The 25512-nt window shown below is 57.1% G+C and overlaps 5 protein-coding genes across 5 annotated transcripts; 1 reads left to right on the top strand and 4 right to left on the bottom strand.

Annotated features, from left to right (window-relative positions):
- Positions 1 to 173: 173 nt before the first annotated feature.
- NGA_0606200 (rieske (2fe-2s) domain protein) lies at positions 174 to 3011 on the bottom strand (the record flags this gene model as incomplete). Its single annotated transcript, XM_005855656.1, has 1 exon — positions 174 to 3011. The coding sequence occupies one exon, from the start codon at positions 3009 to 3011 to the stop codon at positions 174 to 176; it is 2838 nt and encodes a 945-aa protein (XP_005855718.1).
- A 1288-nt stretch (positions 3012 to 4299) lies between these two features.
- On the bottom strand, positions 4300 to 7424 carry NGA_0606100 (cell adhesion domain-containing protein). Its single transcript, XM_005855655.1, has 3 exons — positions 7317 to 7424; positions 6364 to 7123; positions 4300 to 6222 (listed from the first exon to the last, which is right to left on the bottom strand). Exons 1-3 carry the CDS (start codon positions 7371 to 7373, stop codon positions 4610 to 4612), a joined length of 2430 nt encoding a protein of 809 aa, XP_005855717.1. The 5' UTR covers positions 7374 to 7424; the 3' UTR covers positions 4300 to 4609.
- Positions 7425 to 17054: 9630 nt separating this feature from the next.
- Positions 17055 to 17771, bottom strand: NGA_0605800 (uncharacterized protein; the record flags this gene model as incomplete). Its single annotated transcript, XM_005855652.1, has 1 exon — positions 17055 to 17771. One exon carries the CDS (start codon positions 17769 to 17771, stop codon positions 17055 to 17057), a length of 717 nt encoding a protein of 238 aa, XP_005855714.1.
- A 623-nt stretch (positions 17772 to 18394) lies between these two features.
- On the top strand, positions 18395 to 20551 carry NGA_0606600 (sphingosine-1-phosphate lyase; the record flags this gene model as incomplete). Its single annotated transcript, XM_005855660.1, has 3 exons — positions 18395 to 19079; positions 19198 to 19717; positions 19821 to 20551. Exons 1-3 carry the CDS (start codon positions 18495 to 18497, stop codon positions 20549 to 20551), a joined length of 1836 nt encoding a protein of 611 aa, XP_005855722.1. The 5' UTR covers positions 18395 to 18494.
- Positions 20552 to 20985: 434 nt separating this feature from the next.
- On the bottom strand, positions 20986 to 23051 carry NGA_0606000 (protease). The gene is made up of 5 exons (XM_005855654.1): positions 22945 to 23051; positions 22611 to 22803; positions 22103 to 22381; positions 21712 to 21976; positions 20986 to 21539 (listed from the first exon to the last, which is right to left on the bottom strand). Exons 1-5 carry the CDS (start codon positions 23040 to 23042, stop codon positions 21088 to 21090), a joined length of 1287 nt encoding a protein of 428 aa, XP_005855716.1. The 5' UTR covers positions 23043 to 23051; the 3' UTR covers positions 20986 to 21087.
- Positions 23052 to 25512: the final 2461 nt, after the last annotated feature.

Raw genomic sequence — 25512 nt, 5'->3', positions numbered from 1 at the left:
TGTCTACAAAAATTAAGAAGGGATGCCCCGGACGCGACCACCAGGCAAGATCGCCCTCAATTTTCGTTGGAATCACCACCGAGGGCCCACAAACTCTACACATAATCATAACAAAATTGTACAACAATAGTCAGCGAAATTGCCAGTGCAAGAAATCAGGTTCACAACGTCAATCACACTTCGCCCTTTCCTACGGCTGCCACAGTCAGCGGGCGCCGGGTAAGAACAAATATCGAGCCTCTGTTTCCCCGGCATATTCGAATGTGCTCATCCACAAAGGTCGTATCCAGCCAGCCATTCACGCCAAACACATCCATGTGTGGGAACGTCACCTTGAAACCCCCCACGTCCACTTTTGCCGAGGTGAACTGTACATCTTGGCGATGGCCCTTGTTCCTTCCTCCATCCTCCACCCCCAGCGCATCGCCCTTATTTTTCTGGCCTCCCGCGGGAGTGGAGATGATCCCGTTCAATTCCACCTTCGTCGTGATGCCCAGAAGCCCTTGGTAGACCGCCGTGTTCGACAAAAGGTTCTTCGACGTGTCGATCGTCTGAGTAGATTCTTCTGTGTCCACCCACAAGGGCCGCCCTTTGGATGGTGTAAAATCTAGCAGATATCTCTCTCCACCGGCGGAACGCAGACGCTCCTGTAAACGCGCCGATTTTTCTTCGGAATACAGCAAGACATCGTCCGTCTCCCGAGGAGAACGGGGAAGAGGCTTGGATGCCGGTTCTGCAGCTGGAAGGGAATGGGCCGACCCTCCTTTCTCTTCTGCTTGCTGCATCCGCTCGCGCGCCTCACGGGTCATGCGTTGTTGCTGCCTTGGGGTCATGGTCCGCCATGGGTAGGGCCCTGCCGCGGCTGTGGCCGTCGCGTCCAATGCCGGGCGCAGGTCTTGCATTCGGAGGGACCGTTGTTCTTCCTCCTTCTGTTCATCGTCGGGAGGAAGGGACGCTAAATCACCAGGATTAGCATAGACCAAATGCCACGTCCCATTGACGGCGCTGTCCTCTATTACTACCTCTCCATTCCCGCCTTCCTCGTCCTTGAACTGCCTGGCAAAGCCTCGTTCCAAGCCTTGCACGATCGACAGAATCATGGAGTGTTGGCCCCGGGTCGCTTTTCTTCCCCTCTCCGTGCACTCAATCAAGCGCAAGAGTTCCATTTCCAACGCGCGCCTTTCGGCCAAAAATTCACGAGACTTGCTAGCCTCCATGAATTCCTTCAAGGCTTTGCGATAGATTTTCAGAGGCTTGTCGTACCGACTCAAGACATACCCGGCCTGGTGTTCCTGATACAGAGACTCCAATATCTCCTTGTCCTCGTTCAACGTCAGACGCATGACCGACTGGAAGAAATGGTCCAGGCCCTTGTTGACGGGACTCTCGTCCTGCGGGTGCACGTACATGAAATTACGGTAGAGCTTGTAATGCACCACGGTCAACCCGTCCTCCACGGGGACGGCCACCACATAGATCGTCTTGACATCCTTCCCAAACTTGACGCGGGTCACCGTCGTGTACGGCAAGTGGAACTCGTTCTCCACCACCACCTCTTTGACTTGGCCCACCACTTTACTGATACTAGTAGGTCCCGCCCGGTATTTGAAGGTGGTCCTGGCGTACGGGAGGAGCTGAGAGGCCTCGTCGTCGAAAAAATAGTCATAATTCTCCGAGAACGGCAACGGTTCCTGCATGTTCCCAAAGGAGTGCACGTACGATATGTGGAGCATGTCCAACAAATTCTCAACCACCAAATTCGCGCTCGCCTTGATCTCCGCCACGCCTTCCACCACTCGGAAGGACGGGTCCACCTCCTCCGGTATCAGGAAGGGCTTCACGTGCTGCTCAATCGCGCCGGCCCGCATGGCATCCGGGAAGAGGTAGATCAAGCCTCCCTGCTCCAAGGTTTTGTACCACACCGTGCGCGCCGTCCGCTTGTTCTTGGCCAGCATACCCTCGTCCACCCCCGGGATATAGCGGAGCTTGCCTTCACCGTCGAATTTGTAGGCATGGTAGGGGCAAACGACCAGGTCCCCGTCCAACCAGCCGTCCGACAGGGCAGCGGCCCGATGCAGACAAATGTCGCTGATGGCCTTGACCTCCCCCGAAGCGGCTCGAAAGAGGCAGATCGGCTTGTCGTCCACCCAGATCTTTTTCAGCTCCTTCTTTTTGAGGGAGGAGGAATGACAAACGGCCAACCACGTGTTGGGCACCTTGCTCGAGATTCGCGCAATATTTTCGTTCACGGGTTCTGGTACCTTGCCCAAGGCCACGTCGCTGGCGCTCAGGGACGTCGAGGGGGAAGGAGAGGAGGAGGAAGATTTAGGGACGGCGGCAGGCAAGGCACTGTCGCAAGGTGATTGCAAAGCGGTGGCCGCGACATCAGCGGCGCGGGATTGATCCGGAAACGACACGGTCGTAGTGGAAGGACTTCCAAGGGTTACCAAGCTGCTGCCCCCTCGTCCCCCGGCCCCGCCCTTGGTCTTCGCCAATGCAGTGGCCGCAAGGGTTGCAATCGCCTCCTCGTGCGTCGAATCCGCGTGGGTGTCGATGGAGGCTATTCCCTCGAAAAGGGACTTGAACTTGGTCAGGATCTCATCATGGAGGGAGGGCGTGGAGGACGACGGAGCCTGAGTGCCTGCAACCTTGTCCTTATCCTTCCCCTTCGAAGACTTTTTCTTTTCCGGCAGTCCATCGTCATCGCGGTACTGCTCTTGGAACGGGCTAATGGCGTGGACCGGCGAGGAAGATCTGTCCCTGGCATGTCTCATTCTTGCCCCGCCTTTTTCGAGACAGGTGGTAGGTAGAAAGTACGGGACGCGTTGACAATGCGCCGTCCTCTGCGCTGTTGAAGATTTGTGAGGAGCCCATGAGAACTGAGTAGGCGGTGCAAAGGCATCCACCATGATGGGACTGTACAGGGAGGAGGAGCCACGGAAGGTACTGGCAGCTGCAGCAGTGGCAGCAACAACGGCCAATAACGTATAAGGTGAACATGCACCGGACATTTTGCGTTTCGTCCCAGCAGTCCGGCATTGATGAGGAGGTATTAGGAACGGGTCTTGCACTGGTGACATCTTTGATAAGCTTTGTCGAGGGCAAAGTCAGATAAGAAGTACCACAAGGCCCAGCGCGGAAAAATGGCCGCGGTGGCCTTCACAGAGTTCTGAAAGACGACTTGCAAGCGCTCCTGTCGGAAAATGAAAATGGAGAAGTGGATTTAGAATGAGTAAATACCGATTGTCTTGGGGTAGACGAGAACGTGAACAAAAAGAGAGGGCGTGTCAAGAGGAGTTGTGGGCCGAGCCCAAGTGACGAGGTAAAAGGAGGAAGAGAAGATCGAAGGCGTCAGAGGCACACGTAAACACCTAGCTGCCACTGAAGAAATGGCTGTGTGTGGCATGCAGCACACGGAGCAGATTGGTGACGGAATAAAGGCCTCGGAGGGGGTAGAACACATCAAGGAAAAAGACGACGCCACCGACTTTCGTCGCTTTTCTGCGGGGCCATGTCATCATCAACGCAGGCGACCAAGCCCACACTTCCTATCACATCGCGAGCTCACAAGCACCACAAATGAGCGGCATTGCCTTTAAAACTACCTATATTCACTGTCATGATGCTTACCGGGAACGCAAGGGTGTCATAGGCCCCAATTTCGACCAGGGCGGGAAGGCCATAAGGAAGAGGGCGCCTGACAGAAAAATCATGACACGCACGTTCGCTTTAATTTTAGTCTCGCCAAGACCCAAATAAATGAGGCCGCGCGTTCTGACACCGGCCAGGGCACATGCTGACTTGGGCATCGGAGGACCACACGACAGCGGCTAAATCAAACTCGCGTGGCCCTGCCTGTCAGGCCCGCTGAACTCATTTTCAAGTACGTACCAATTTAGAAGGCAACACATGCGTCAGTTGGAGCCTGATCATGAGCGCGACGTACTTAAAGAGTAGTACGTGTTGTGGATTCTCGCGGAGTGACCCGGCGAGATAAATGGTCTGGCTGAACATTTGTTGTATGAGGACACGAAGCCAAGTGGACGCATTTATTTGTCCATGGGTAGTCATGGACGACAATCAGCGCTATATCCGTGGTTTAAGTCGCAGGACAAAAAAGATATCAACCCCGGGCATTAAATACCCTCAAGTACACAGCTAAATGGGCCAGGAAGGTGCTTCATCAAAAATACCACACCAAAACACATTACCTGTGGTATGCACAGTTTGCAAAAACAGAGTGAAATAACACTTCAAGATTCAAAGAATAAATTTTGGAGAAACACAAATACTTGCAAGCACAGTTTTCTCTATGTGTATTTATTATACAATTGCCACTTTATCTATCATAACTCTGAACGAAGTTATCCATGTCGGGTTCCTAGATGGCACGCATGTCCTTTCAAAGAGCAATACACCAAGGGCATGTTTTCAAGTCTTATTTCTAGCTGATTACCTACGCGTACATTTACATGACTCCCCGACAAGTCTTTCTCCGCCTTTACTTCCTGGTGTTATCGCATTATATGCTTTGCAATCAAATTTTAAAGATGGTTCTCATAACCGTTCAGTTACCGCTGACCTATGTAATCTATGCCTAAAAACCATGCTACCAAGCCCGCGAAACTCGCAAGAACAAATGGCCCCGATACTGCTTGTACACATAGTTTCCCAGCATCAGCTCACGCACCTCAGCATCCGTTGCCCGTGCCATGAGGGGAAAGTCGCCAATCTCCACCTCTCGATACGCCGAGGCCGTCAGCCACCGCAAATGGTTCTTGTTGTGCCCTTCGTAGGCGCCGTGCGAATAATACTCATGCCGCTGTTGCCTGCCCAGCACCTGGGCTTCGTCCTGCGATTTTGACGTCACGGTCACCTTGGAAGCGGGTGCGAGAGGAAGAGCGAGGGGGGGTTGAATGGTGGGCGACAAAGGTGGCAGAAGCGGCATGGCTTCTTGCAGGGAATTGAGGCTCTTGTTCCCAAGGGCCAGCGTCTTATGCGCGGGCACCCGACGCCGGAAAATCGCTGTGGCCATGTCCGTGGGAGACGTCATCGAAGGGAGGGAAGTGGCACCATCGTCGGTCGGAAAGGATCGAAGGCTCTCGTTCGGATTTTCCTGATTTGACAAGGTCCCTGCACTGTGTCGACGTTGGAAAATAGACAGGGACACGGAGGTCCGCAAAGGCGGAGAACGGGAAGACGGCGACGCGCCCGAGATAAGGGTCGAGAGGGCGACACACGACGTAGCCCCCATGGCCCAAGCGCTGGGGTCGGCGTTTTGTTCTTCCTCCGTCTCCGGGAGGAGATGGCTCTTGAGGCCGTTCAGCCCGCTTCCCAAGCTGCCACCCGCACTATTGAGGAGGCTGAAGCAGATCTCCACGGACTGATGCCGGCGAAGGTCGGCCTTTTTCAGTCGGGGCCCGTCCACGGCATGACCAAAGGAGAGGAAGTACATGTAGACTGCTGCCACGTGCCGTGATCGCAGCCGGTACCAGGGAATGCCGGGGGGATCCAACTGAACGAAGGCGGTCAAATGGCGCAGAAAGAATCCCCGGCGGCCGATCAAGCTGGTCTGGAACTGTTCAAACACAATCCCAAGCCCTCGGAGGGCAAGCACCTCCTTCTGCACCACCACCATGATCGGCCATCCCGACAGGTAGGCCTTCACGCCGAGCGTGGCAAACGCGTCCAACAGGGCGATGCGTGTCGGTAGCTGCAAAGGGGCCTGTGTAGCTGCTGCTGCTTTCGTTGCCGCACAAGCGGCTTCTTGTGCGGCCGTTGAGATTGCCGCAGCTTCGGCACGTTTAGCTGCCGCTACGGTCTTTCGTTTCTCTTTCTTGCTTGCATATACCCCCATTTTTGCCTTCATCGTGGCCGCTGCCCCCGTCCTGGCAACTGCCACGGCCGCCGAAGCGGCTGCAGCGGCTAAAGCAGTCGCCGACCTGACTTCTTCTTCCTCTCGCGCTTTCCGCTGGCTAAGCAGGGTGGCGGCATGCACGACCACCTGTGTACCCAAACTATGCCCCACAAGCCTGTAGGGAGCCTGAGCCCCCCTAAACACGTCCGCCAACAGGTCCGCGAGGGTTTGGGAAATGGAGGGGGAAGGGCGGGAGGAGGCGTAGTACATGACGCGACCCCTCTGAGGACAGATCGTCCGATAGCGCATTCCGCACCGGCCGTTCGAGGTCCATATTTTGCTCTCTGTGTCCTGTGGAACCTCCTCTGGAAGACAGAGCACACCAGAAATGGGGGACAGATGAGCCTTGTGCACAAGGGGAGCGCATGCGGACCAGGGATATAAACACCTTTCAATGCACCGCTCACTCCAACAACCCCCCGTCCCCTCCCTCCGGTCGCACCTACCGTCGGCATGATTGTTCCAGAAGAAAATTCCGATATTCCAGCCTTCCCGTACCCATCGATCGGCGGCATTAATATCCAGACCGTACAGCTTATCGCTGTGTGCCCAGTTGAAGGTCTCTCGAAAACGTCGGGCCGTGGTCCGGCGAGAAAACCCGTGGACATAGATGACAGTGGGTTTGCAGGGGTCAAAAAACTTGCACTGACCCTTGGGATTCGCATCAATCGTGCTCTTTTTCCCCTTGCTCCCGCGTAGGAGGGACATGCGGAAAGTGGGAGCAAGATCCTCTGCCGCGGAGGAGGAAGAGGAAGGCAACCATTTCTCACACTGGTTATCAAGGCCGAAGAAATAGAGACCCATGTCCACAGGAGCCTCGTCTCCGTCGTGCACGTGCACTGCTGGAGTTTGGAGGACGTTTTCGGAGAGAAAACGAGCCAGGCGGAAATATATCACCACCAGCATGCTCCAAACAGTCAAAACGAGAAGCACCGCTGGCCACACCACATTGGCGACGACTGCCACAATCAGTGGGGCGTCATAGAAGGGGACAACGTCCTGCTTCTCGTAAATATTGCGAGGCAGTGTGAAGGGAAGAGGATTGACAGCCGAAGTGGAGGATTCTGAGTTTATAATGCCGTCCAGCGGGTGCTGTGCGTGCGGGATGGATGCGAGTGGTGACCCCTCGTCGGAAAAGGACAGCGGATCCTCCCGTCTCCCGGCTGCGAGCGGACCATCGACCCTTACACTCGTTGAGGATGCATCCTTTGAGAATGAGTGAAAGACAATTGTATTTTTTTAATTCAAGAGACTGTGAATGAAAGATTGCCGACGTATTGCCGGTATGGTTGTCACCATAAAATGGGGCAGATTACACGAGTCACCTACGTTACCCAACAAGTCGGTCGCTAAACAACGCCTCAAGCGACCAAATAAGAGAATTTTCTAGGACTATTACCTCAGCTGTATCACTATCGATGCTTTGCGGTACTACAGTCTGTCCGCCGCCACCCATGGCCTCGGAAGCCCCTCAAAGCGAGCAAGCTGTCCCTCCTATCCTCCTGTTTGGTACGTTCGAAAAACAAAAAATGTTAATTTCTCCATCAAAAAATAGTTAGCTTGTTAGGAGTAGGAGGAAATGGATGAGAGGCGTTTTTGAAAGTGTCTGCCTTCCTGTGAAATCCAGCAAGCAAATCGCGAGGAAGGGGGTCGAAACACGCAGGAAGGTGGGGGTTAAGGGTCAGGAGCAGATCTTTGGGAAAACCCGCCGCAATTACGATACGACGCGCAACATGAATTGCACATATTTAACATTTTATTAAGAGTAAAGAAATTATCATCGTTGATTTTCATGAATGTGGCATGTGGTCGTATTTTTCTAGATATTGAAGACGACACGGCGACACAGAGGAAGATGGTACTCCGTGACGCGTGGCAGCCGGCCCATTGGAAAAACTAAAAACATAATATCACAGGGGTAAGAGCCCGTCAAAAGCCTTGTGGTCCCGTGACAAACAAGATCCACACTTCATTCACAATGCGCATTGCGCACAAAGGTGTCAACAAACGCTGAGGCGGGCGGAGAAGGAACGCGAAGGGTCGGCGTTGACACGGAATTTCCCCAACGGCTGGCCAAGAGCGATCCCGAGCATTTCGAGAGATGAAGCAGTGGAAAGGACGGGGAGCTTCCAAAAATTGAATTCCCTCCAGGATTCCATGGCCCCGATATCAGATTCTTTTTTCTCTCCTTGTGGATGCGTCGGTGTATGAATCGTCGTAATTGGCTTGCTACATCCTGTGGCAAATGTGTAGTTGGCCGTTAATTTTTTAACCTCCTGGTACTGCAACCTCTTAGGAGTCTCATAGTTAGTGATTGTCCCAATACTTTCCGTTCGAGTTCTGAACGCCTTAAATCAAAATTCATTGCCAGTTTGTCTAAAAATACACAAATGATGTAATACACCGTCTTTTTTGATCTATACAGGAGGGCTTGATTTCTCTGAGAGAGCCACATCGTACCAGAAGAAATGACATTTTTTCCGTTGCGCAGTGACAACTTCCTTGATGGCAAGTGCTCCCAAAAAAAGGGCCCCCAAAATTAATCCGGTGTCATGTATCGGGTATTCCTCATTTCACATATCGACTCTTGACTGCCTTCGGCCCAGGCCTCCTTTTCAAAGGACTTCACACAACACTCCCCTTGATACGCACAGGTAAATACTGTGTATGTTATTCTGCACACTAATGCACATCTTTTGACGAAATTTTAGTCATATCTTCTGCCTGAAGGGCAACTCGCGTAGCCTCGATCTCTTGTTGAAGCGTGAATTTCATTTGCAATATGTCAGTTTCTTCCCCCTCCTTCCTCTTCCCGTCTGTGTTTCGTTCTCCGTGTTGCCAGCCTTCCCAATTCTCTGTCTCGTTGTCTCTTCTTTCCCCATTCTCGCCCTCTTCCAACGACGAATCGTCCTCCAACAAGGCCATCTGGATCGACAAACGCTGCAACTTCGTTGTAAGCGCAAGCCTTCTCTGATTGAAGCCTGATTCCACCCCTGCATTCTCAGTTGCGTCCTGTACTTCCTCTTGGGGGTATTCGAAGCTTACATCATGTTGTACCGAGTTTTGGGGTTGTTGTCCATCGATTTCTCCTTTTGCTTCTCCCACCGATACAACATTTGTTTCGGAAAAGCGGTCTGCACCTGCGTGTCCTCCCTCTGCCCCTTTTCCCCCCGACCCTGTCTCTCCTGCGCGGCTTTCTTCCACAACCTTCTTGTTCCCAAGGCCTGTACGAGGATCAGTCTTCACGCCATAGCACGTTGCATTCACCTCTTCCGTGTTGCATCGCCCCTGCTCCTCCGTCTGCCTCTGGCCCGGGACCTCCGCGTCCGCTCCCATTCCTACAAAGATGGGTGACGATGCAGTGGAGCTCAGGGACCTACCTGGAGATGAAGAGGAAGACAGCGACATAGGAGTCAATGGCATGCTCGGACATAACGGGGTACACGACGCCTCGTCGCTGCCTCCTTCTTCGAGCCGCCGGTGCCGGTAGGACTTGGGACCGAAGAGCATCTCATCCCGAGTTTGCACAGACGTGTTCAACGATTCAACCGCCGCTGCCATGCGCTGTTGAATCGACTCTAGAGTAAGGTCGTTGCCGTGTTCAGGCGGCCATTCCCCGTCATCCGGTAAGGGCGTGGAGCGCGCTAGTACCTCCTGGGCCTTCGATGCCCCCGGGGAAGTACGAAAATCGGTCAACACAGGCGTTGAGGGGGGAGGGGAGGGTCTCGGCACTATGGGCGGAGAGCAAGAGACGGCTGGCGGTTGCGACATGTCCATCCGCGGGGCGGACGTCGCCTTCTCAATGGAGGCGGGAGAGGATGTCTGTTGGCGAGCCGTCGGAGCGGCATCTGCTTCAAGCGCCTTGGCCGGCGCTCGGCCGCTTCCCTCGGCCATTTCCGTCACCGCGGCCACAAGTGCGACCGCCGCCCTGGTCCGGGGCGTGATGTCTTGCTCCTGGCCCTGCCTTTCCCTCGAACGCGGGGGCCCGGAGAAATTTGGCAGCCTGGATTTGCCCGCCTCGGGCGGGTGGTCTGAGGTTGCCTCTCGCTCTTCCTGCGCACGTTCCCAGGCGGCTTCCACCTCGTGCATCTGCTGCAAGACCGTCTTTTCCACCAGAGCCACATGTTTGATCTTGGCCTGCAGCTTCACCCTCTCCTCTTCGATCCATATGCGTGCTTCTTCCACCTCCTTCACTTTCACAGCCGCCGCCTCTGCCGAGATGAGCAGGCGCTGGCGCAGACTCTCCGTTTCTTCCTCTTTTCCCGTGGCCGCCGCATACTTCTCCAAAATCTCCGCCCGCATTCTCTCCATCTCCCCTTGCACTTCGTCGCGCCATGCCTCGAGCTCCCGGCGTCGTCGCTCTAGGCCGCGCTCCTCCTCCGTCACTGCCTCTTTCCATCGATCCACCCGCACGGCCTCTGCCTTCACTTCTTCCTCATGCCGCAACACGCGTTGTGCCCGCTCCTCCAGAGCACGCCTTTCCCCGTCCCATTTCTCCCGCTTTTTGTCCAGCACGGCTTTCGCTTGCACCAACTTCTTCTTCTTTTCCTCCAAGCCCATCCTTTCCTCTTCCAGCATACGTGACACGCTTCTGGCCTCTCCCAACCGAGCCCGTACCTCGGCCGCATCCCGCTTCCTCCCCTCCACCACCAGCCTTTTATCGCTCCCTTCCTTTTGTCCTCCCCCCCTCCCTCCCTCTTGGAAATACGCGTCCTCCAAACTGAGAAGAATTGCATCCCGACGGGCCACATTATCTGCCAAGCACTCCAACTCCAAGGCCCGGGACCGCAGCTGTGCCTCCCGGCGTTCCACCGCCTCTTTGGCAGCCTCCAACGCCATTCTCTCGCTCTCCTCGATGGTCAGGCTCCGTCGACGTGCCTCCCCTTCCCGACGTAACGCCTCCTCCAAAGCCTTCTGCCGTTCCGACAGAATCGCCTCGCTAGTCGCCAACCTCTCCCTCCACCGTGCCCCTTCGCCCTGCAAGGTCAGCACTTGAGCCTCTGCCTCTTCCAGGGCCTTTTTGTACTCCTCCATCCGTCTCTTCGCCTCCCGAACTTGAGCGCGCCCTTCTTCGAGCTCTTGCGTGAACACCTCGTAACGTGCGGCGATTTCCTCCACTTCCCTTTCCTTCTTCAAGGCCTGCTTCAACTTGCGCTCAGCCTCCCCCACTTTCTCCTCCGCCATGTCCAAGCGGTCCTCGGCACGCGATCGCTTTGCGTCTGCCTCCACATTTTTCGCTTCCAACAACGCTCTTTCCTGCTGGCAGGCCTCCAACTGTTCCCTCAGATCCTTCTGTGTCGCTTGAACCGCCAACCGCGTCGCTTCCACCGCGGTCCGCTCCTTCTCCACGGCCTCCCGCGCTTGCTTCATGTCCCCTGCCTCCCGCATCAGCCTCGACGTCCAAGTCTCCAATTCCTCACGTTCCCTCGCCAGAGCCTGCGCGGTCTGGGTGTTCTTTTCGGCCCGGGCGCTGACTTCCTCTTTCACCCCACTGAACCCCAGGAGCATCTCTTGCCTTTCCTTCTCCAGGGCGACCTCCCTTTTCCTCAACTCCCGGGCCAATGCTGATAATTTCTGTCCCTCTGCCACCACCCCTTGTTCTCTCACCTCCAGAGCCCTGCGGTCCTCCTCCAAGGTGGCGGCCGTCTTCTGCAAGGACTTCTCCGTCCGCTCCAGGTCTTCCCGCTCTTGCTTCATCCGAGCCTCGGTTTCGCGCAATTTCGTTTCGCGTCCACGTGCCTTCTCTTCCACGTCTCGCCGCAAGGAGGCCGCAGACTCCTCTTGTTCCACCCGCCCCGCTCGCAAAGCCCGTTCTTCGGCCCATTTTTTCTCTTCCCAGGCCTCCATTTCCTGCGCTAAGGCCCGTCGATGGGCCGTGAGCTCGGCCTCCCACTCGCGCTTGTCTGCCCGCCCCGCCTCTGCTTCCTTCTCGAAAGCCGCCCGTTCCTTCTCCAGCCGGCGCTTGGCCTGCACCAATCCTTCCTCCTGCTCACGACGACGGTGCTCCACGGCCTCCCGCATTCTCTCCAGCTGCTCTCTTTCCTTTTTCAAGGCTGCCCGCTCCGCCTTCCACTCCGCCTTCAACCGACCCGCCTCCGCCTCCGTCGCCTCTCCCTGAAGCCGCACCTCCTTCAAGGCCTGAGCCTTCATACGTTCCACTTCCTCTGTCGTCTCCCGCTGGTACTGAAAAAAGACCTCTTTCTCCCGCTCCACCTCGCGGTGCAAGCCCTGCGCTTGCATTGAGACCTTGGTCAACTCCGCCGTTGCACCCTCCACCTTCTTGTCGAGCTCGCGCAGGTGGTGCCGTTTGGCGTGGATTTGTTTGCGCGCCATTTCTGCCCGCCCTTCCAACTCTCGCGTCTCTCCTGCCACCTCCGCCAGGCGCTGGCATTTCTCCTCCAGCTCCCTCCGGACGCCTTGCACATCCTCGTGCACGCTATCCCATGCCAACTCTCCTTGCCGCAACCGCTCTTCCATCGCCTCGCGTCGTCGGGCTTCCTCTCTTTGCAGGCCATCAATTTCTCCTTCCAATTCTTCCCTCCGAGCCTCCAAGGCCCTCACTCGCTCCTCCACCCTCTCCAAGGTGCCTCGTGCCTCCTCCTCCCGCTCCCTCATCCTTTTCTCAGTCTGATCCATCGCCCTTTGTGCCTCTGATTCTCGTCTTTCCAAATCGATCCGAGTCTCCTCCAAAGTGCGTTTGGTCTCGTCCATCCCCTCCTCCCTCGAACCCAATCGACCTTCCCACTCCTGGAGTCGAGCCCGTCGTTCCTCCAAAAGTTCCGCCTTCTCCTCGAGCGTAGCTTGCTTCGCTTCTATTTCTTTCGTCCGTGCATCGAGCTCCAGCCGCTCCTGACGTTGGCTTTCCAAGATACCATCCATAGACTGCACTTCGGTCTCTTTCTCCGCTACCACCTTCGCCCGTTCCGCCAGAGCCAGCTCTCTTTCGCGCAATTTTTCTGCTTTACCCCGCACCTCCGCCATGGCCGCGTCCAATTCGTGGGTGTGGGAGTCTAGGGATTTTTCTTGAGCCTCGAGGGCCTCCACACGGTGTTTGACCTCCTCCTGGTCCTGAGCGAGGCCCTGCTCGCGGGTGGCCAACTCCTGTTCCCGTTCCCGCAATGTCGTCGTCTGTTCCTGCGCATGTCGTAGCATGTCGGCCACACGTTCTTCACGGACCTTTGCAACACGTTCCAAACGCAAGGCTTCTTGTTCACGCCCTTCAATCTCACGGAGCAAGGCCCTCACTTCATCTTTTTTTGCCAATACTTCCTTCTCTAACGTTAATAAAAGCGCCTCCCGCTGACTACCTCCGATGCCACTGGCACCACTCGATGCAAAGGATGATGTACTTGCTACCATTTGGCTTCGCCTCAAACTGGCAATGGTCCCTTTCGCTCGTTTTGTTTCATCTTGCGCCCTCTGAAGTTTGACCTGCAAGGTCTCCCGTTCGCGCAACAAGGTAGAGATTTGGGACTCTAACTCCGTGGCACACTGCAACAGAAGATCCTCCCGCGCAGCCAATGCTACGGCATCCATTGGCTGTGATGCTGACGCCGATGGGGCTGGCGTGAGTGCCATAGGCAGCGAGGGAGTTGACAGCATTTTAACAGCAAGTGCTGAAATTGCCTGTTACCGTGCTGCTTTTCGCGCCGTCGCTGAACGAGGCGCAGCCTCACTTGCCGCCGGCTTCCTCCACACCTCGCCTCCGCGCCTCTGCTATGGTACAAGGTGTGAGTAAGTCCTGTGAAGCATGTCTGCATGAATGTATCGCGCGGATAAAGGGCTACGCATTGGCAACGAAGAGGAGGAACACGGAAACACGGCCATGCTCATCAAATTTCGCGCCTTTTTTTCCTTTTCAGATGATGTTTCTCGTCCCTTCTTCGCTCGACGTCGACATGGGCCCATAGTGCGCTGCCACGCTATATGCCGATCCTCAGGGTGCATGCACCAGTCTTACAACTGCGGTGCAAGGCACGCTCTGTCAACGCGACTCAGGGTACGAGATTGTGAGACAATACAGGTATCCAGGGGGTTTCCCGCTCACCCGATCATTTCACTAACCATTGCTTGGCAACAGGCATCTGCCTGCCCTCCCTGCTAGGTGTCGTCGTGTCTCGCCTTCATCGTACCGGCGCGGAGGAGACACTACAAGGACGAACCAGAAACTCCCTTCTGAAAATTTGGACGCAGTAAATTGAGACATAGGCGGTAGATTATGTACAATATAGGCGAAAAAAAGGTATTTTATAGTTGCGAGGAAGGACAGACATACCTAGGCCCCTTCCCGACCACCTTGTAAAATGTAGCACTTTGCAGGGCAAATCCATCATCATTCTTTCTCACCGCCACCTCTTGTATGTTTTTATAGGCTTTCGTCAACGACTTGGCCACCAAGCTGTTGGGTGGCGACGCTATTTTGGGCACGTCACCCCATCATCACCATCACTTCAAGTTTCAAGGCTTGCAGCAAAATAACAACGGAGTCCTGACTCTTGAAAATCTAGTCCTATTTAAAATCCAGGATTTTCGCCTCCAATTCTTGTCCAAATGTCTGCAACTTCACGCCCTGTCCGGGAAAAATCAACTCGTCCTCAGCCTCACACACTACGAGGTCCTGACCGACGTACTCCGGGTCATCCTGCGTGAAGCCAACAACGAGCAAGACTACCTGAGTATCCGCATGGTTTTTTTCCTTTCAGGTCTGGTAGGAACGTATCTAGGGCAAGGTGGGCGCGGCGGGCATTCTTCCTTGCGCACCATAAAATCAGCTTTGCGGACGCACGAGGCTTGGAAAAATGCGACCTTTTACTTGGGCGTCCTGGACGAGTGCCTGGCCAGGGATAAACAGCACTGGATGCATTTGCAAGGGCCACTGCAAGAATTTTTCTGCTGCGAGGTCAAAAACGAGGAAATCATCTCTTTGTTGCTTTCCTTTCGTCTCAAGGCTCTGGCGAAGGCCCTGCTGGAGCTGCAGGCCCCCTCCACCATCCTGGAAGAGCTGCTAGTGCATGTCCGCGAAAAGCATGGCTTCGCGCAAAAAATGGAAGACCTGTACGCTCCATTGGATCTTCGCCACATGCTCTGGCTTGTGGACGTCCTCGTTCGGGCGTGGCACCTACCCACGCTGGCCGATGCAGGAGACAGCTGGGACACTGAGAAGAGCGCGGAGGTTACCCGTCCCGGCACAGACAGCGGCAGCACCCGCACTGATGGCAGCGGGCTAGGGGGCACAGTAGCATACCTGGATACACTTCGCCGCCGTTCCTCCTTGTCGGCCATGGTAGGAACCACCACCCCGAAATCCTCCCTCTCGAACGTCCTCCGGTGGGCTTCGGAGACGACGCTTCGGGCCGGTCACGGCGCCAGCCTGGGCTTCTCCCTCCACCACGAGATCTTCCGTTTCGTTGTGGACCGAGTGGTGGCCAACCCGCGAAAAATCAATCTTCGCGCCTGCGTCTTGCCCCCGGGGCCGGCCGTGGAAGGTGACAGTCCAGGCAAAGGCATCCCTCACCCCTCCGCTTGCCTCTGCGCCCGTCCCAACAAGCCCTGGCGCATCTTGGGAGGCTATGAGCCGCAGTGGGAGGGCATCCGTCGGTATACACCTGTCATCCTCTGTGAGGTTTGCTTTCGCCTGGCCTTACATCGGGGAAGACTAGACCAGGCTTGTTTTTTGCAACCGGTCGGGATTGCGGCGTTGCCCGCCACCCAATCGCAGCGCCCGGAATCGATCCTGGCCTTCGTGTTTCCAGTGCCCGTGCCTAAGATGGAGGAAATGGAGCCAAATGGAAAAAGGGAGAACGGGAAGGCGGGACGAGGAAGGCGACGAGGGGCCGGGGGGGGAAGGAGTGGTGACGACAAGGAGGGCTGGGGTGCGGCGGAGAGTATCGTCCACTGGCAGTAACAGCACCAGCACGAGCAGTCCTGCATTATCCGTGACCCCTACTGCCTCCCCACAGGTCACCTCGACCTCATATAATGCGCAGCGCAATGACAGCGGCCGCGCGGACGGCGAGCTTTCTGCAAGCCGAAGGGCAGATCGGAACGTGACGGACGCCTTCCCCCGAGGTCGGGCCCTGCAAGGGTCAACGGAGAGGAGGGATTCTGATGACTCCACCTCTGGCCGGTCTTTCTCGAAAACAAGAGGGCCTGGGGTCCACGGCGCGGGCGCCAGTCCCTACCACGTTCGGAGCAGCAGCGTGAGCTCGGCTTTGTCCTATTCCCCCTCCACCCCCGGATGGACAGACCCCGACCACCGGGGCAGCCATAGCCGGCCTGTTCGGAGGTTTGAGGGCACCCGGTTGTCATCCTCCTCGGCCGCCGGTCTCTCCCCGTCCTTGTCCGGGCATGCACGCGCCAACCGGCGGGCTTCGGGAGAAGCTTCGGTGTTGGCTGGGCGACGGCGGGAGCACCGTGGCTTTGATCTCCTGAGGGAGGGAGGCATGGAAGTGCTCAAGCATGGCCGCTTTGGCTGCGTCGTGCCGCATTATCGCGTTCTCTTTGTGGACCGGGAGGAAGTGTACTGGTGCCGACGGGAAGAGGTGGGAAGGAAGAAGAAGAAGGCAGGGGCCAGGCGAGGGGGTTTGTCGCTGTCGCATCTGCTAGAGGTGAGGCTGAAGAAAGGGGCTCGCATCGTGTCTTTGACCTTTCAAGAGCGCGCGTTCGTGGTGGAGGCACTGTCCGATGAGGACTTTGACGTGCTCGCGGCTGTTTTCACGGCGGTAATGAACGACAACGTGCAGGACAGCCGACAACCGATCGTCATCAGCCGAAGACGGCGCTAGCGGACAATGCGGCCTCTCGCCATACAAATGCAAGAAAGGTGGAGCAACATTGTAGATGACAAAAGGCTGGAAGCAGTGCTTCCTAAATTCAGACGGTGCAGTCGGTTTGTGGGATCTCAACAGCCTGGCTGCCCTGGTCACGCCACATTTTTTTAAACAAAATAAGTTTGCCGACAACACAAAAACCGAATTGCCAAGGTCTGTAATTTGCTTTGCTTTAATTGCGTGCGCCAAGTGTGTCAATGTCTGCACAATCATCATGTTTTTGATTCATGCTCGTTGCCCTCCATGCATCCCGACACAATAAATTCAAATATATTCACAAGGTCGGATCCTCCCTTTCCCGGACTCATTCAATACATGCGCCTCAGCCTTTCCATGCGCTCCTTCCGCTTGTTGTGCTTTACCATTCGGCCGTTCAATTTGTCGTTGTAGGCTTCCTCCTTCTCGCTTCCCGCTATTCTTCGCTGACGAGCCTTGCTGGATAAGACAGCCTTGCGTCCGGAGCCCCTGCTATCCATGATGCCGTGAACCCCACCTTTCCCACCACCTTTGCCGCCTTTGATCCGCTGCATACGCTCAAAAGCAGCGAGGGATCCTGTCTCTTCTCCAAAGGATGCGGTAGCCTGCTCTAAAGCCGAAGACACGGCGGACGTCAATTGCCCTCCTCTTTCAATTCCTCTCCCCCCTAATGCCCCTCGCTTCATTGCTGCAAACCCGCCTCGAGACGGAACAGGATCCAGGACGTTGACATGCTGCCGCATCCGAGCAATGTCTTTGAGTTCAAGCATAGTGCGCGCGGCCGATGGCTCATTTTTAACCTGGGGTAAATCCGAGGTCGTGCTCCTGGACCCACCGATGTCGCCCTCCTCGTTATCCAAGCTTATCTCGAGCAAGGACTCCAGGATATCACCTTTGTTTCGCTGCCCACGAGGGTCGGTGTGCAAGGGCGTAGGGGGTGGTGGGGGCGCATCCCGGTCACTCACATCATCGTCCAAGTCGCTCCCATTTGATTTGACTGAGGCAGCGGCTTCATTCAAGACCATCCCTCGACATTCCGGTTCGAGCATGAGGCCTCCCGCGCCCAGTCGGCAAAACCACCGGCAGTGATTCCGGTGCTTTGAACGAAGCGGATGGAGTCCTATGGTACGCGGGAAAATGGTTCGTATTTTGGACGGTGAGTCTCAAATTATCCTTGGGCGTGAGTTTTGGGTCTTTTCGGAGTGGTGTCAGTGCATCCACTCGCCTTCTGCTGTCTTGAAGTTCTCCCTCCAGCATTAGGGAGGTCCCAACAAAATACTTATACAATGCGACCAGACGACGTCGGTACAAATGGATTTCCGTGCGGAGAATTACATGCAGGGGTAGCAGGAGAGATGCGGCGGATGCTTCGGGATTTGATTCGAAAAAAATTAAGGGCAACGAGTGTCTTCTTTGGTGATACGATGAGAGCCTGCCCCGGGCGAAAAAGATGACTTGACGTGACAAGTGTCTTGGGAGAGTTGGCGTCGAATGTTTCGGCACAATATCCTCGTAGATTACTATTTATTGACAGCTTGCCCCCCTCGTTACCATATTTATGGCACAAGTGGGATGAAAACTGTCCATTTTCCTCTCAAATCTGATGACACCTCCTGACGCAAAGTGCCAACGGGCACTCAATGCTCACATGCCGCTTTCATCTTATCCATCCATAAAAGCAGCCTCCACGTCTCTAGAATCAAAGAACCGCTATATTGTGTAGCTTACCACGCAGATATTACGGTGTCGCCAAGAACTACCGTTTCGGCAGCATGAGCGCACACAGGAGCGTCGGGCGGGGACGCGCATTAGCCTCGCATGGACTAGTGTTGCTCGAGCATGCAGTGTTTTTCGTCGTCGCTTGTAGGACTTTGAACATCATCCGGACAAAAGGATTTGTGGGCGTGTACAGTGCCACGTTCAAGGCTCTCAGGAACTTGCCAGGGGTGGAGAGGTTAATCCAGCGGTTGCTTAGAAGGCAGGTGGAGGGAGCAGTACGGCGCCTGGCCAAGTCCGAGTCTCAGATATGCCGTGAAGCGCATCGACCTGTCCTCCGGCTTCCTGTCGAAGGGCTTTCCGGGGAGGAAATAATGCAACAGCTCGAGGCGCTTAAAGCGGCAGAGCGCCGCAGCATGGAGCGAGGGTGCAAGGCGTTCGGTTACGTGCATTACAATGCCGAAGGGACGCCATTGAGTGCCCATACCCAAGTGCTTTTAGAGGCCTTTCGATCCTTCGAAGAAAGCAGTGGAGCAGACACGACGGGCTACCATGACAAGGTGGTCAACATGGCCTTCACTGCTTTCCTGAGTGAGTCGACCAACCCCTCCAACCCCGTCTTGATCCCCGTCGTTCGCAAGGTAAGTCTTCGAGTCCGTGTGGATTCCCCTTGGCTGTGCATATTGCAAGTCCGCGTGCATGACGCGCCTCATCCATATCCATGGATCCTCCCCCATTGCCCCCCCCCCCTATTTCCAGTGCGAGAACGAGGTGATCGCCATGACCGCCTCCCTCCTCCACGGGGACGAGGAGGTGGTGGGTACCCTGACCAGCGGGTCCTCGGAAAGCATCCTGCTCACGGTCAAGACCTACCGCGACATGGCGCGGGCCACCCTCCCCCACGTCCGCGAGCCTGAAATCCTGGTGCCCATCACCGCACACCCGGCCTTCGTCAAGGCGGGTGCCTTGTTTGGCGTCCGAATCGTGATTGTCCCCATTGGCCCCGACAAACGCGTCTCGCTTGCCGCCGTGGAGGCCGCCATTTCGCCCAACACGATTTTGCTCGTGGCCTCGGCCCCTCAACAGCCCCACGGCGTGGTGGATCCCATTCCCGCCCTGGCAGGGATGGCGCAGGAACAAAACGTGCCGTTGCACGTGGACGCCGGGCTGGGCGGGTTCATGCTCCCCTTCCTGGAGAAATTGGGCTACGAGGTCACGCCATGGGACTTCCGATTGGACGGTGTGTCCTCCATCTCTGTGGACATGCACAAATACGGATGTAGGTGCCAGGCTCCTGGGGGGTAGGGGCGGTGGGGCTTGGGAAACGTCTTTGTCAGACCTGGACCCTTTGTGACCCCTCCTCCCTCCCTCCCTTGTCCCAGACTGCATCAAAGGGGCCTCGGTTTTGCTCTACCGGAACGCCGACATGCGCGCCCATCAATTCTTCTCCTACACGGAGTGGCCAGGGGGAGTCTTCGGCTCCCCCTCGCTCACGGGGACCCGGCCAGGGGGAAACGTGGCGGCGGCCTGGGCGGGCATGATGCAACTGGGGGAGAAGGGCTACTTGCGGCTGGCGAAAACCGCCATGGAGGTCTGCCATTGCTTGAAGGAAGGGGTGCGGAGCGTCCGAGGTCTGGGGTTGGTGGCGGAGCCGGAGATGACCTGTCTGGCCATACTGAGCCGGGACCCGCGGCTATGCATCCTCCTGGTCGGCGACGTGATGGAGGAGAAAGGCTGGTGGATGGAGCGGCAGCAGGCGCCGGCCTCGTTGCATTTGTCCGTGATGCCGCACCACCAAGAGGTGGCGGACCGTTTCCTCCAGGATTTGAAGGCCTCGGTGGAGGACGTGCGGCGACGGGGGGCCAGGGCCTTACATTCCCGGGGGAAGGCAGACATTTACGGGATCGTCGAGAGCATACCCGACCGTTCCCTTCTGTCGAATTTCGTGGTGAAATTGTACAACGAGACGCACAGGTTACGTCGGGATGACGACTCGGTGCTGATCTCGCCCTGCATGGTGGAGGAGGGCCTGGGGGCATTGGGGGAGGAGGAGGAGGAGGAGGAAGAAGAAGAGGAGGAGGAGGAGGAGGAAGGGGAGGCGGAGGCGCAATGACGGTGCGCGGGTGAACGAGGCAATTAAGGACATGGCCTCTCCATCCGCAGAGTCATGCAAGAGCCCTCTTTCCAGGCAGCTAGAACGCTGGGAGGGCAGGGGGGCAAAGGGGAGGTTGCTTAAGGATGCGAGGGAGGGCAATAGAGATCGCGGCTGGGTTGTGTAGAAAGGAGTGAGAAGAGGAGGAGGGAGGAATGTGCTGGAAGGGGGTGGGGGTAGTCGACGAGTGGAAGGGATGGGAAGGAGGGAGAGACGGGCCACTGTCGACGTGTTCATTCACCCGGGCCACTGTCGACGTGTTCATACACCTATATAGCTATGTGTGCACCGCATTCTCCTGTACCAATCAATAAGCGAATGCGGCATCGATCAATCTTTACGCAAATGGAGACACGGGGGTTCGTGCCTTTGAGCATGAATAATCTTAGCAGCAATAAATTTGGCTTCCCATCCTCAGGACGAATCTATACCAGTTTTTTTTTCCCCATGCCGTCCTACTGCGCAACCTAGCTTCTATTACTTCCCCTTTCCCGGCTTCATCTCTTCCTTTCATCGGCCACGCTCGTCACGCTCATCATCAAGGGATATCGCTGCCCATGCCTCATAACCTTCACCGTGAAGGTCTTCTCCGGTTCCAATCCGATCTTCTCCGTGACATCCCCCAGGCCCTTCACCCGCGAGCCGTCGATTTCAATCACCACGTCTCCTTCCTGAAGGCCGGCTTTCTCCGCGGGGCTCCCGGCCTTGACCTCCAGCACCAGCATACCCAATTCTTTTTCCCCGGCCCGCTCTCCCTCGGCGCCTTCCACGTTCACGAGGCGGAAGGACAGGCCCACGTAGGGCCGTCGGACCCGCTTGTATTTGATCAGCTGCTGGACGACTTGGAAGGCGGAGTCGATGGGAATGGCAAAGCCGATGCCGTCGGAGTACTCCAATTTCATGCTGTTGATCCCCACCACCTCCCCGTCCAGGTTTACCAAAGGCCCCCCTGTGCGGAGGCAGAAAAGGGACAATGGACTGACATGGTCAGCACCTGCAATAGTGTTCCCACGCCAAACACGACAAAATCGATCGAAAAATTACCAAAAAAACAAAAAAAAGAAAAGAAAACAAACTGAGGCACATGCAGAAAAAAAGGTCGTCCCAAACAAAGCCCGCACCGGAATTTCCCGCATTGATGGCCGCGTCTGTCTGTATGTACTCCGCCCGTGTGTGCATGAGCCCCAGCTCCGAGCCCAAGCGGGCCACCGTGCTGACGATCCCGACCGTCACGGTGTTCGCCAGGCCCTGCGGGCTGCCTAGAGCCACTACCCATTCCCCCGGCCGCAGGTTGCTGCTCTGTCCGATCCGAGCCACTGGCAGCTTGGCGCCCTGGGTGTCGGCTTGCAGCAAGGCCACGTCCGTTCGGGCGTCGATGCTGTGGACCTGGGCGGGGGGTCGCGGGGAGACAAGGGAGGGGGACGGGGATCAGGGGGCATAAGACCGAGGCTGCCAGGACACGGAGGGGTGGCCACCACCCAACGCGCGGGATCGGGGAAGGCCAAAACTCACTTTCCCCGAAAATTTCCGTCCGTCTGTGAGGGTGATCATGACGGGTTCATCACCCCCCATGCTGGAGGCTATCACGTGCGCATTCGTGACGACCAAGCCGTCTTCGCTGATGACAAAGCCGGATCCCGATTGCGTGGCATAAGTTGGGGTCCACCGCCCCGCGTGGAAACGAATGTTCACCGTGATATTGGCAACAGCAGGTGCGGCGGCCTCGACTGCGTCGGCGACGAAATAGCGGCCGAGGCCATTTCCGTGGGCGGAGCCCTTGGGAGGGAGGGGCTGAGGAACCCGACATACAGAGGGCGAGCACGAAGGAAACAGGTGATTAGCAAAGAAGAAATGGGCAGAGCAGGGGTATGAAACGGGAGAGAAAAGGGCATGGCATGTTATAGCGCGCAGTAGGTACGAAGTGCACGCTGGCAGTTCGGCGAAATAATGAGGAAAGGGGGCGTGGAGGCAGCCCCGCAAGATAAGATTCTCACCATGGAGCCGGTTGACGCCCACGTACCTTAGCGTCGGCGCGAGCAGTGGAGTCCTCATACGCGTGTCCAAGCAACATCGATCCTAGCAAGAAGGCCGCGGCAACGCCCTTCGATTTGGCATTGGGAACTGTCCGAATGGCGGCGGAGGAAAGAGGCAGCAAGGGGGGAGTCGCGAGGGCCGTCGGGGACCTTGGCGCGTGCGATCCTCCAGCAGTCAGTCTGCATCAATTCACGCAGGACAACAGACATAGCCAGAAAAGAACGAGCGAAATGAGGCGCGCTCGCACCAACTTGCCCAGAAATGCTCGGGGAAGGGGAATCCTATGTTCCAGTTCCCTCCTTCCAGGCCTCCCTAGTTACCTGTTGCGTGACGACCACGAGCACGCAAGCCTTCCTGTACCCATTCGCACGCCCAATGACCTGAAGAGAATTTTTTGACCTTCTCGGCGCAAGGCCATGACCCCTGTGAAGGGCACCAATACAGATTTCCCTGTGTGAACGCGTGCTGGTCACAGGGAGGAAAGGGGGGAGGTCAGCGAGGGAGGCGGAAACGGCGACTGCTACACTAAAAACATTCAATTTATAAAGCCTTCCACCCTGCACAAAGACCAGGCACGTTTTCCTCGAGACGAACGTAAGGATCTGCATGCGGCTGAGGAGGAGTTGCACGCATTCGTCGGGTTGCGCGCAGCCTGTGCTTTTCCTTAGGCTAGTCTAGGAGGGGCATTTCCTTTTCCATGATGCGAGACGAGCGTCCCCCCAAATGGGACGCTCGTTGTGCAACCATGCCCACCACACTTCATGGGCGAAGAAGAACGAAGGCGAGCGCAGGACGGCGTGCACTCTGGCTTGGCGTCCTGTCGTGTGTTTTATCAATTATGGACGCGCGGTGCTCATCTTGCCTGCCTTGGCAATGTGAGGAATCCGCCCTCTCGTGCTCCTCTCGCTCCTCTTCTTGCCCCCGCACCACCACTTCAGCGTCCTTACTTTGTTCGTCGCGCTTCCTTCCTTCGTTGCCATCCTCTACCTTGGCGTCTTCCTTGAATTCCTTTGTTCATCGCTGCGAGCATTCGTACTGGGTAGCCCACGTTCGCGGAGGGATCAAGCGATCCTCCGGACCCGCCACCACCACCACCACAGCCACGGCCACGAGCGAAAAAGATGACGGCAGAGAGCTCAGTCCTACCGAGGTCAGCAACGGAAAAGTACGGGGTCGGACGGACAAGGGTACGCTGGGGGTGGGGACACAGACCGCGAGCCCTCAATCCACGCGCAGGGCTGTGTCTCCCTCCGCACCATCAGGGCCGGCGGCAGATGGCGACACGGCCAAAGATGAGGTTGATGAGGGTACGCGTGGGAAGGAGGGGGCAGATGTGGCTGAAGAGAAAGGGGGAGCCACAGACGCGGCCTCCGACAGGGAGGTGGGGAGAGTGAGGGGCCTGGGGCCGGGAAAGAAGGGTGACTCGGCGCGCTCTGCCCAGACGAGGGGGGACGCATTGTCGGGAGGGAAAGGGAGACAAACGGCTGGAGGCAAGCCAAATCGGAGAACTCGGAAGGGAGGGGTAAGGGAAGCAGGCGGGTCCGAGGCCCGGGAGGCAGGGGCATCTCTTCCGGACACGGAGGCCACAAAGATGGCCGCATCCCTCCCTGCTCCTCGCCCTCCCTCCCGCCCTCCTCGCCGGCGAGGGCCCCAACCGCCTCCCCCGGCGCCGGAGCCGCCCCTCTCTCCATTGGAGGAGAGCCTGCTTCAGACCGCAGCCGGGCGGATGACGCTGGCCATGGGCCTCGTGCTTCGGGAGCTCGCCCAAGTGTACGTCCTCCAACTCTACCTCCTCGTGGCCGTGGTCATGCGGGTCCTGCTTCGATATACGACCCTCCTGCATCGACTGGGGCTCGTGGGAGAAGTGCGCCGCCCGGAAAGGGAAAGGCGGGGGCGGCCGGGAGGGAGGGAGAGCGGGGTGGTGATGGATCTGGAGGATGAAGAGGACGAGGCGGAAATTCTGTCGGCCGAAAATTTGATGCCAGCGCCTGTAGAGCGGTTCAAGCGTGTGTCCGCGGCGTTTTTAATGCGGCACGGGCTGATCGACGCGGAGGCAGAGAGGGACACGACAGGAGGCTGGGGGGAGGGAGGGAGGGAGGGAGGGAAGGGAGAGGGGGGTCCGTCCTTCACCTTTAGCTTCACACCCAGCGATATGGCAGCGGGGAAGCGTGGATCAACGACATTGAAGAGTCCAGCCATGCTGCGGGGGAACAGGGGGCTGGGCGGAGGGTTGGCGGCCCTGAAGAAAGGAGGGCGGGAAGGAGGGAGGAAGAAGACAAAGGGAAGGGAGGGAAGGACGGCGACGTCGCCTTCCGCCTGGAAGCAGCTGGTCCCGGACGTGGCAGAGGGCGCGCAAGTTCTGTCCAAGTCCTGGGCGAGCCTGACCAAGGGGCTACGGAACGGGATATTGGGGTCCGAGAAGCAGGGTAGGATCAAGCTTCCCCCCCGGCGCCGGGTCCTCTTTGAAGACGACGACGACGACGAGGACGAGGAGGGGGACGATGGCGGAGGGAAGGCATGGCCCGACGGGCGTGGAAGCGTCAGGGACCGCACTGGTTTGGCGCCGCGGACGGATCGGATCGGGGTTCCCCCTCGAGCCCGGCGTTTGTCGCCCCCCGGGGAGGAGGCAGGGCAACAGGCACACCGGCTGCCGCGGCAGACAGAGGCAGGTCAACGCACCGCATCGGGTACGTGTTTCACAGGTGATACAGTCAGTGTTGAAAAATAGTTTAATACGCTCACTCAGTCCCGCCTCTACCTATGCCCTTTCCCCAGGCCGCACGTCCGAGGTGAGGGCCGAAGGTCTGCCCGCCCCCGCACCGGAGGACGAGGACGGGGACGAGGACTGGTTGGCCTCTTTGCAGCGCCGTGGGGAAGCGGAGAAGAAA

Source organism: Nannochloropsis gaditana (genome assembly GCF_000240725.1).
Source record: "Nannochloropsis gaditana CCMP526 unplaced genomic scaffold scaffold142, whole genome shotgun sequence".
Classification (NCBI taxonomy): domain Eukaryota; class Eustigmatophyceae; order Eustigmatales; family Monodopsidaceae; genus Microchloropsis; species Microchloropsis gaditana.
The sequence above is the reverse complement of the archived record's forward strand: the minus strand, read 5'-3'. Positions and strand labels throughout refer to the sequence as shown.

Excerpts from the sequence above, each read along its gene's own strand:
- NGA_0606000 (XM_005855654.1), bottom strand. The coding sequence starts at position 23,042 with ATGGCCTTGCGCCGAGAAGGTCAAAAAATTCTCTTCAGGTCATTGGGC. Across the intron at positions 21,977-22,102 it reads GACGGAAATTTTCGGGGAAA|GTCCACAGCATCGACGCCCG; the intron begins GTGAGTTTTGGC and ends CCCCCCGCCCAG. Across the intron at positions 21,540-21,711 it reads CATCAATGCGGGAAATTCCG|GGGGGCCTTTGGTAAACCTG; the intron begins GTGCGGGCTTTG and ends GCCTCCGCACAG.
- NGA_0606100 (XM_005855655.1), bottom strand. The coding sequence starts at position 7,373 with ATGGGTGGCGGCGGACAGACTGTAGTACCGCAAAGCATCGATAGTGAT. Across the intron at positions 7,124-7,316 it reads TCGATAGTGATACAGCTGAG|GATGCATCCTCAACGAGTGT; the intron begins GTAATAGTCCTA and ends TCATTCTCAAAG. Across the intron at positions 6,223-6,363 it reads CTGGAACAATCATGCCGACG|AGGAGGTTCCACAGGACACA; the intron begins GTAGGTGCGACC and ends TCTGTCTTCCAG.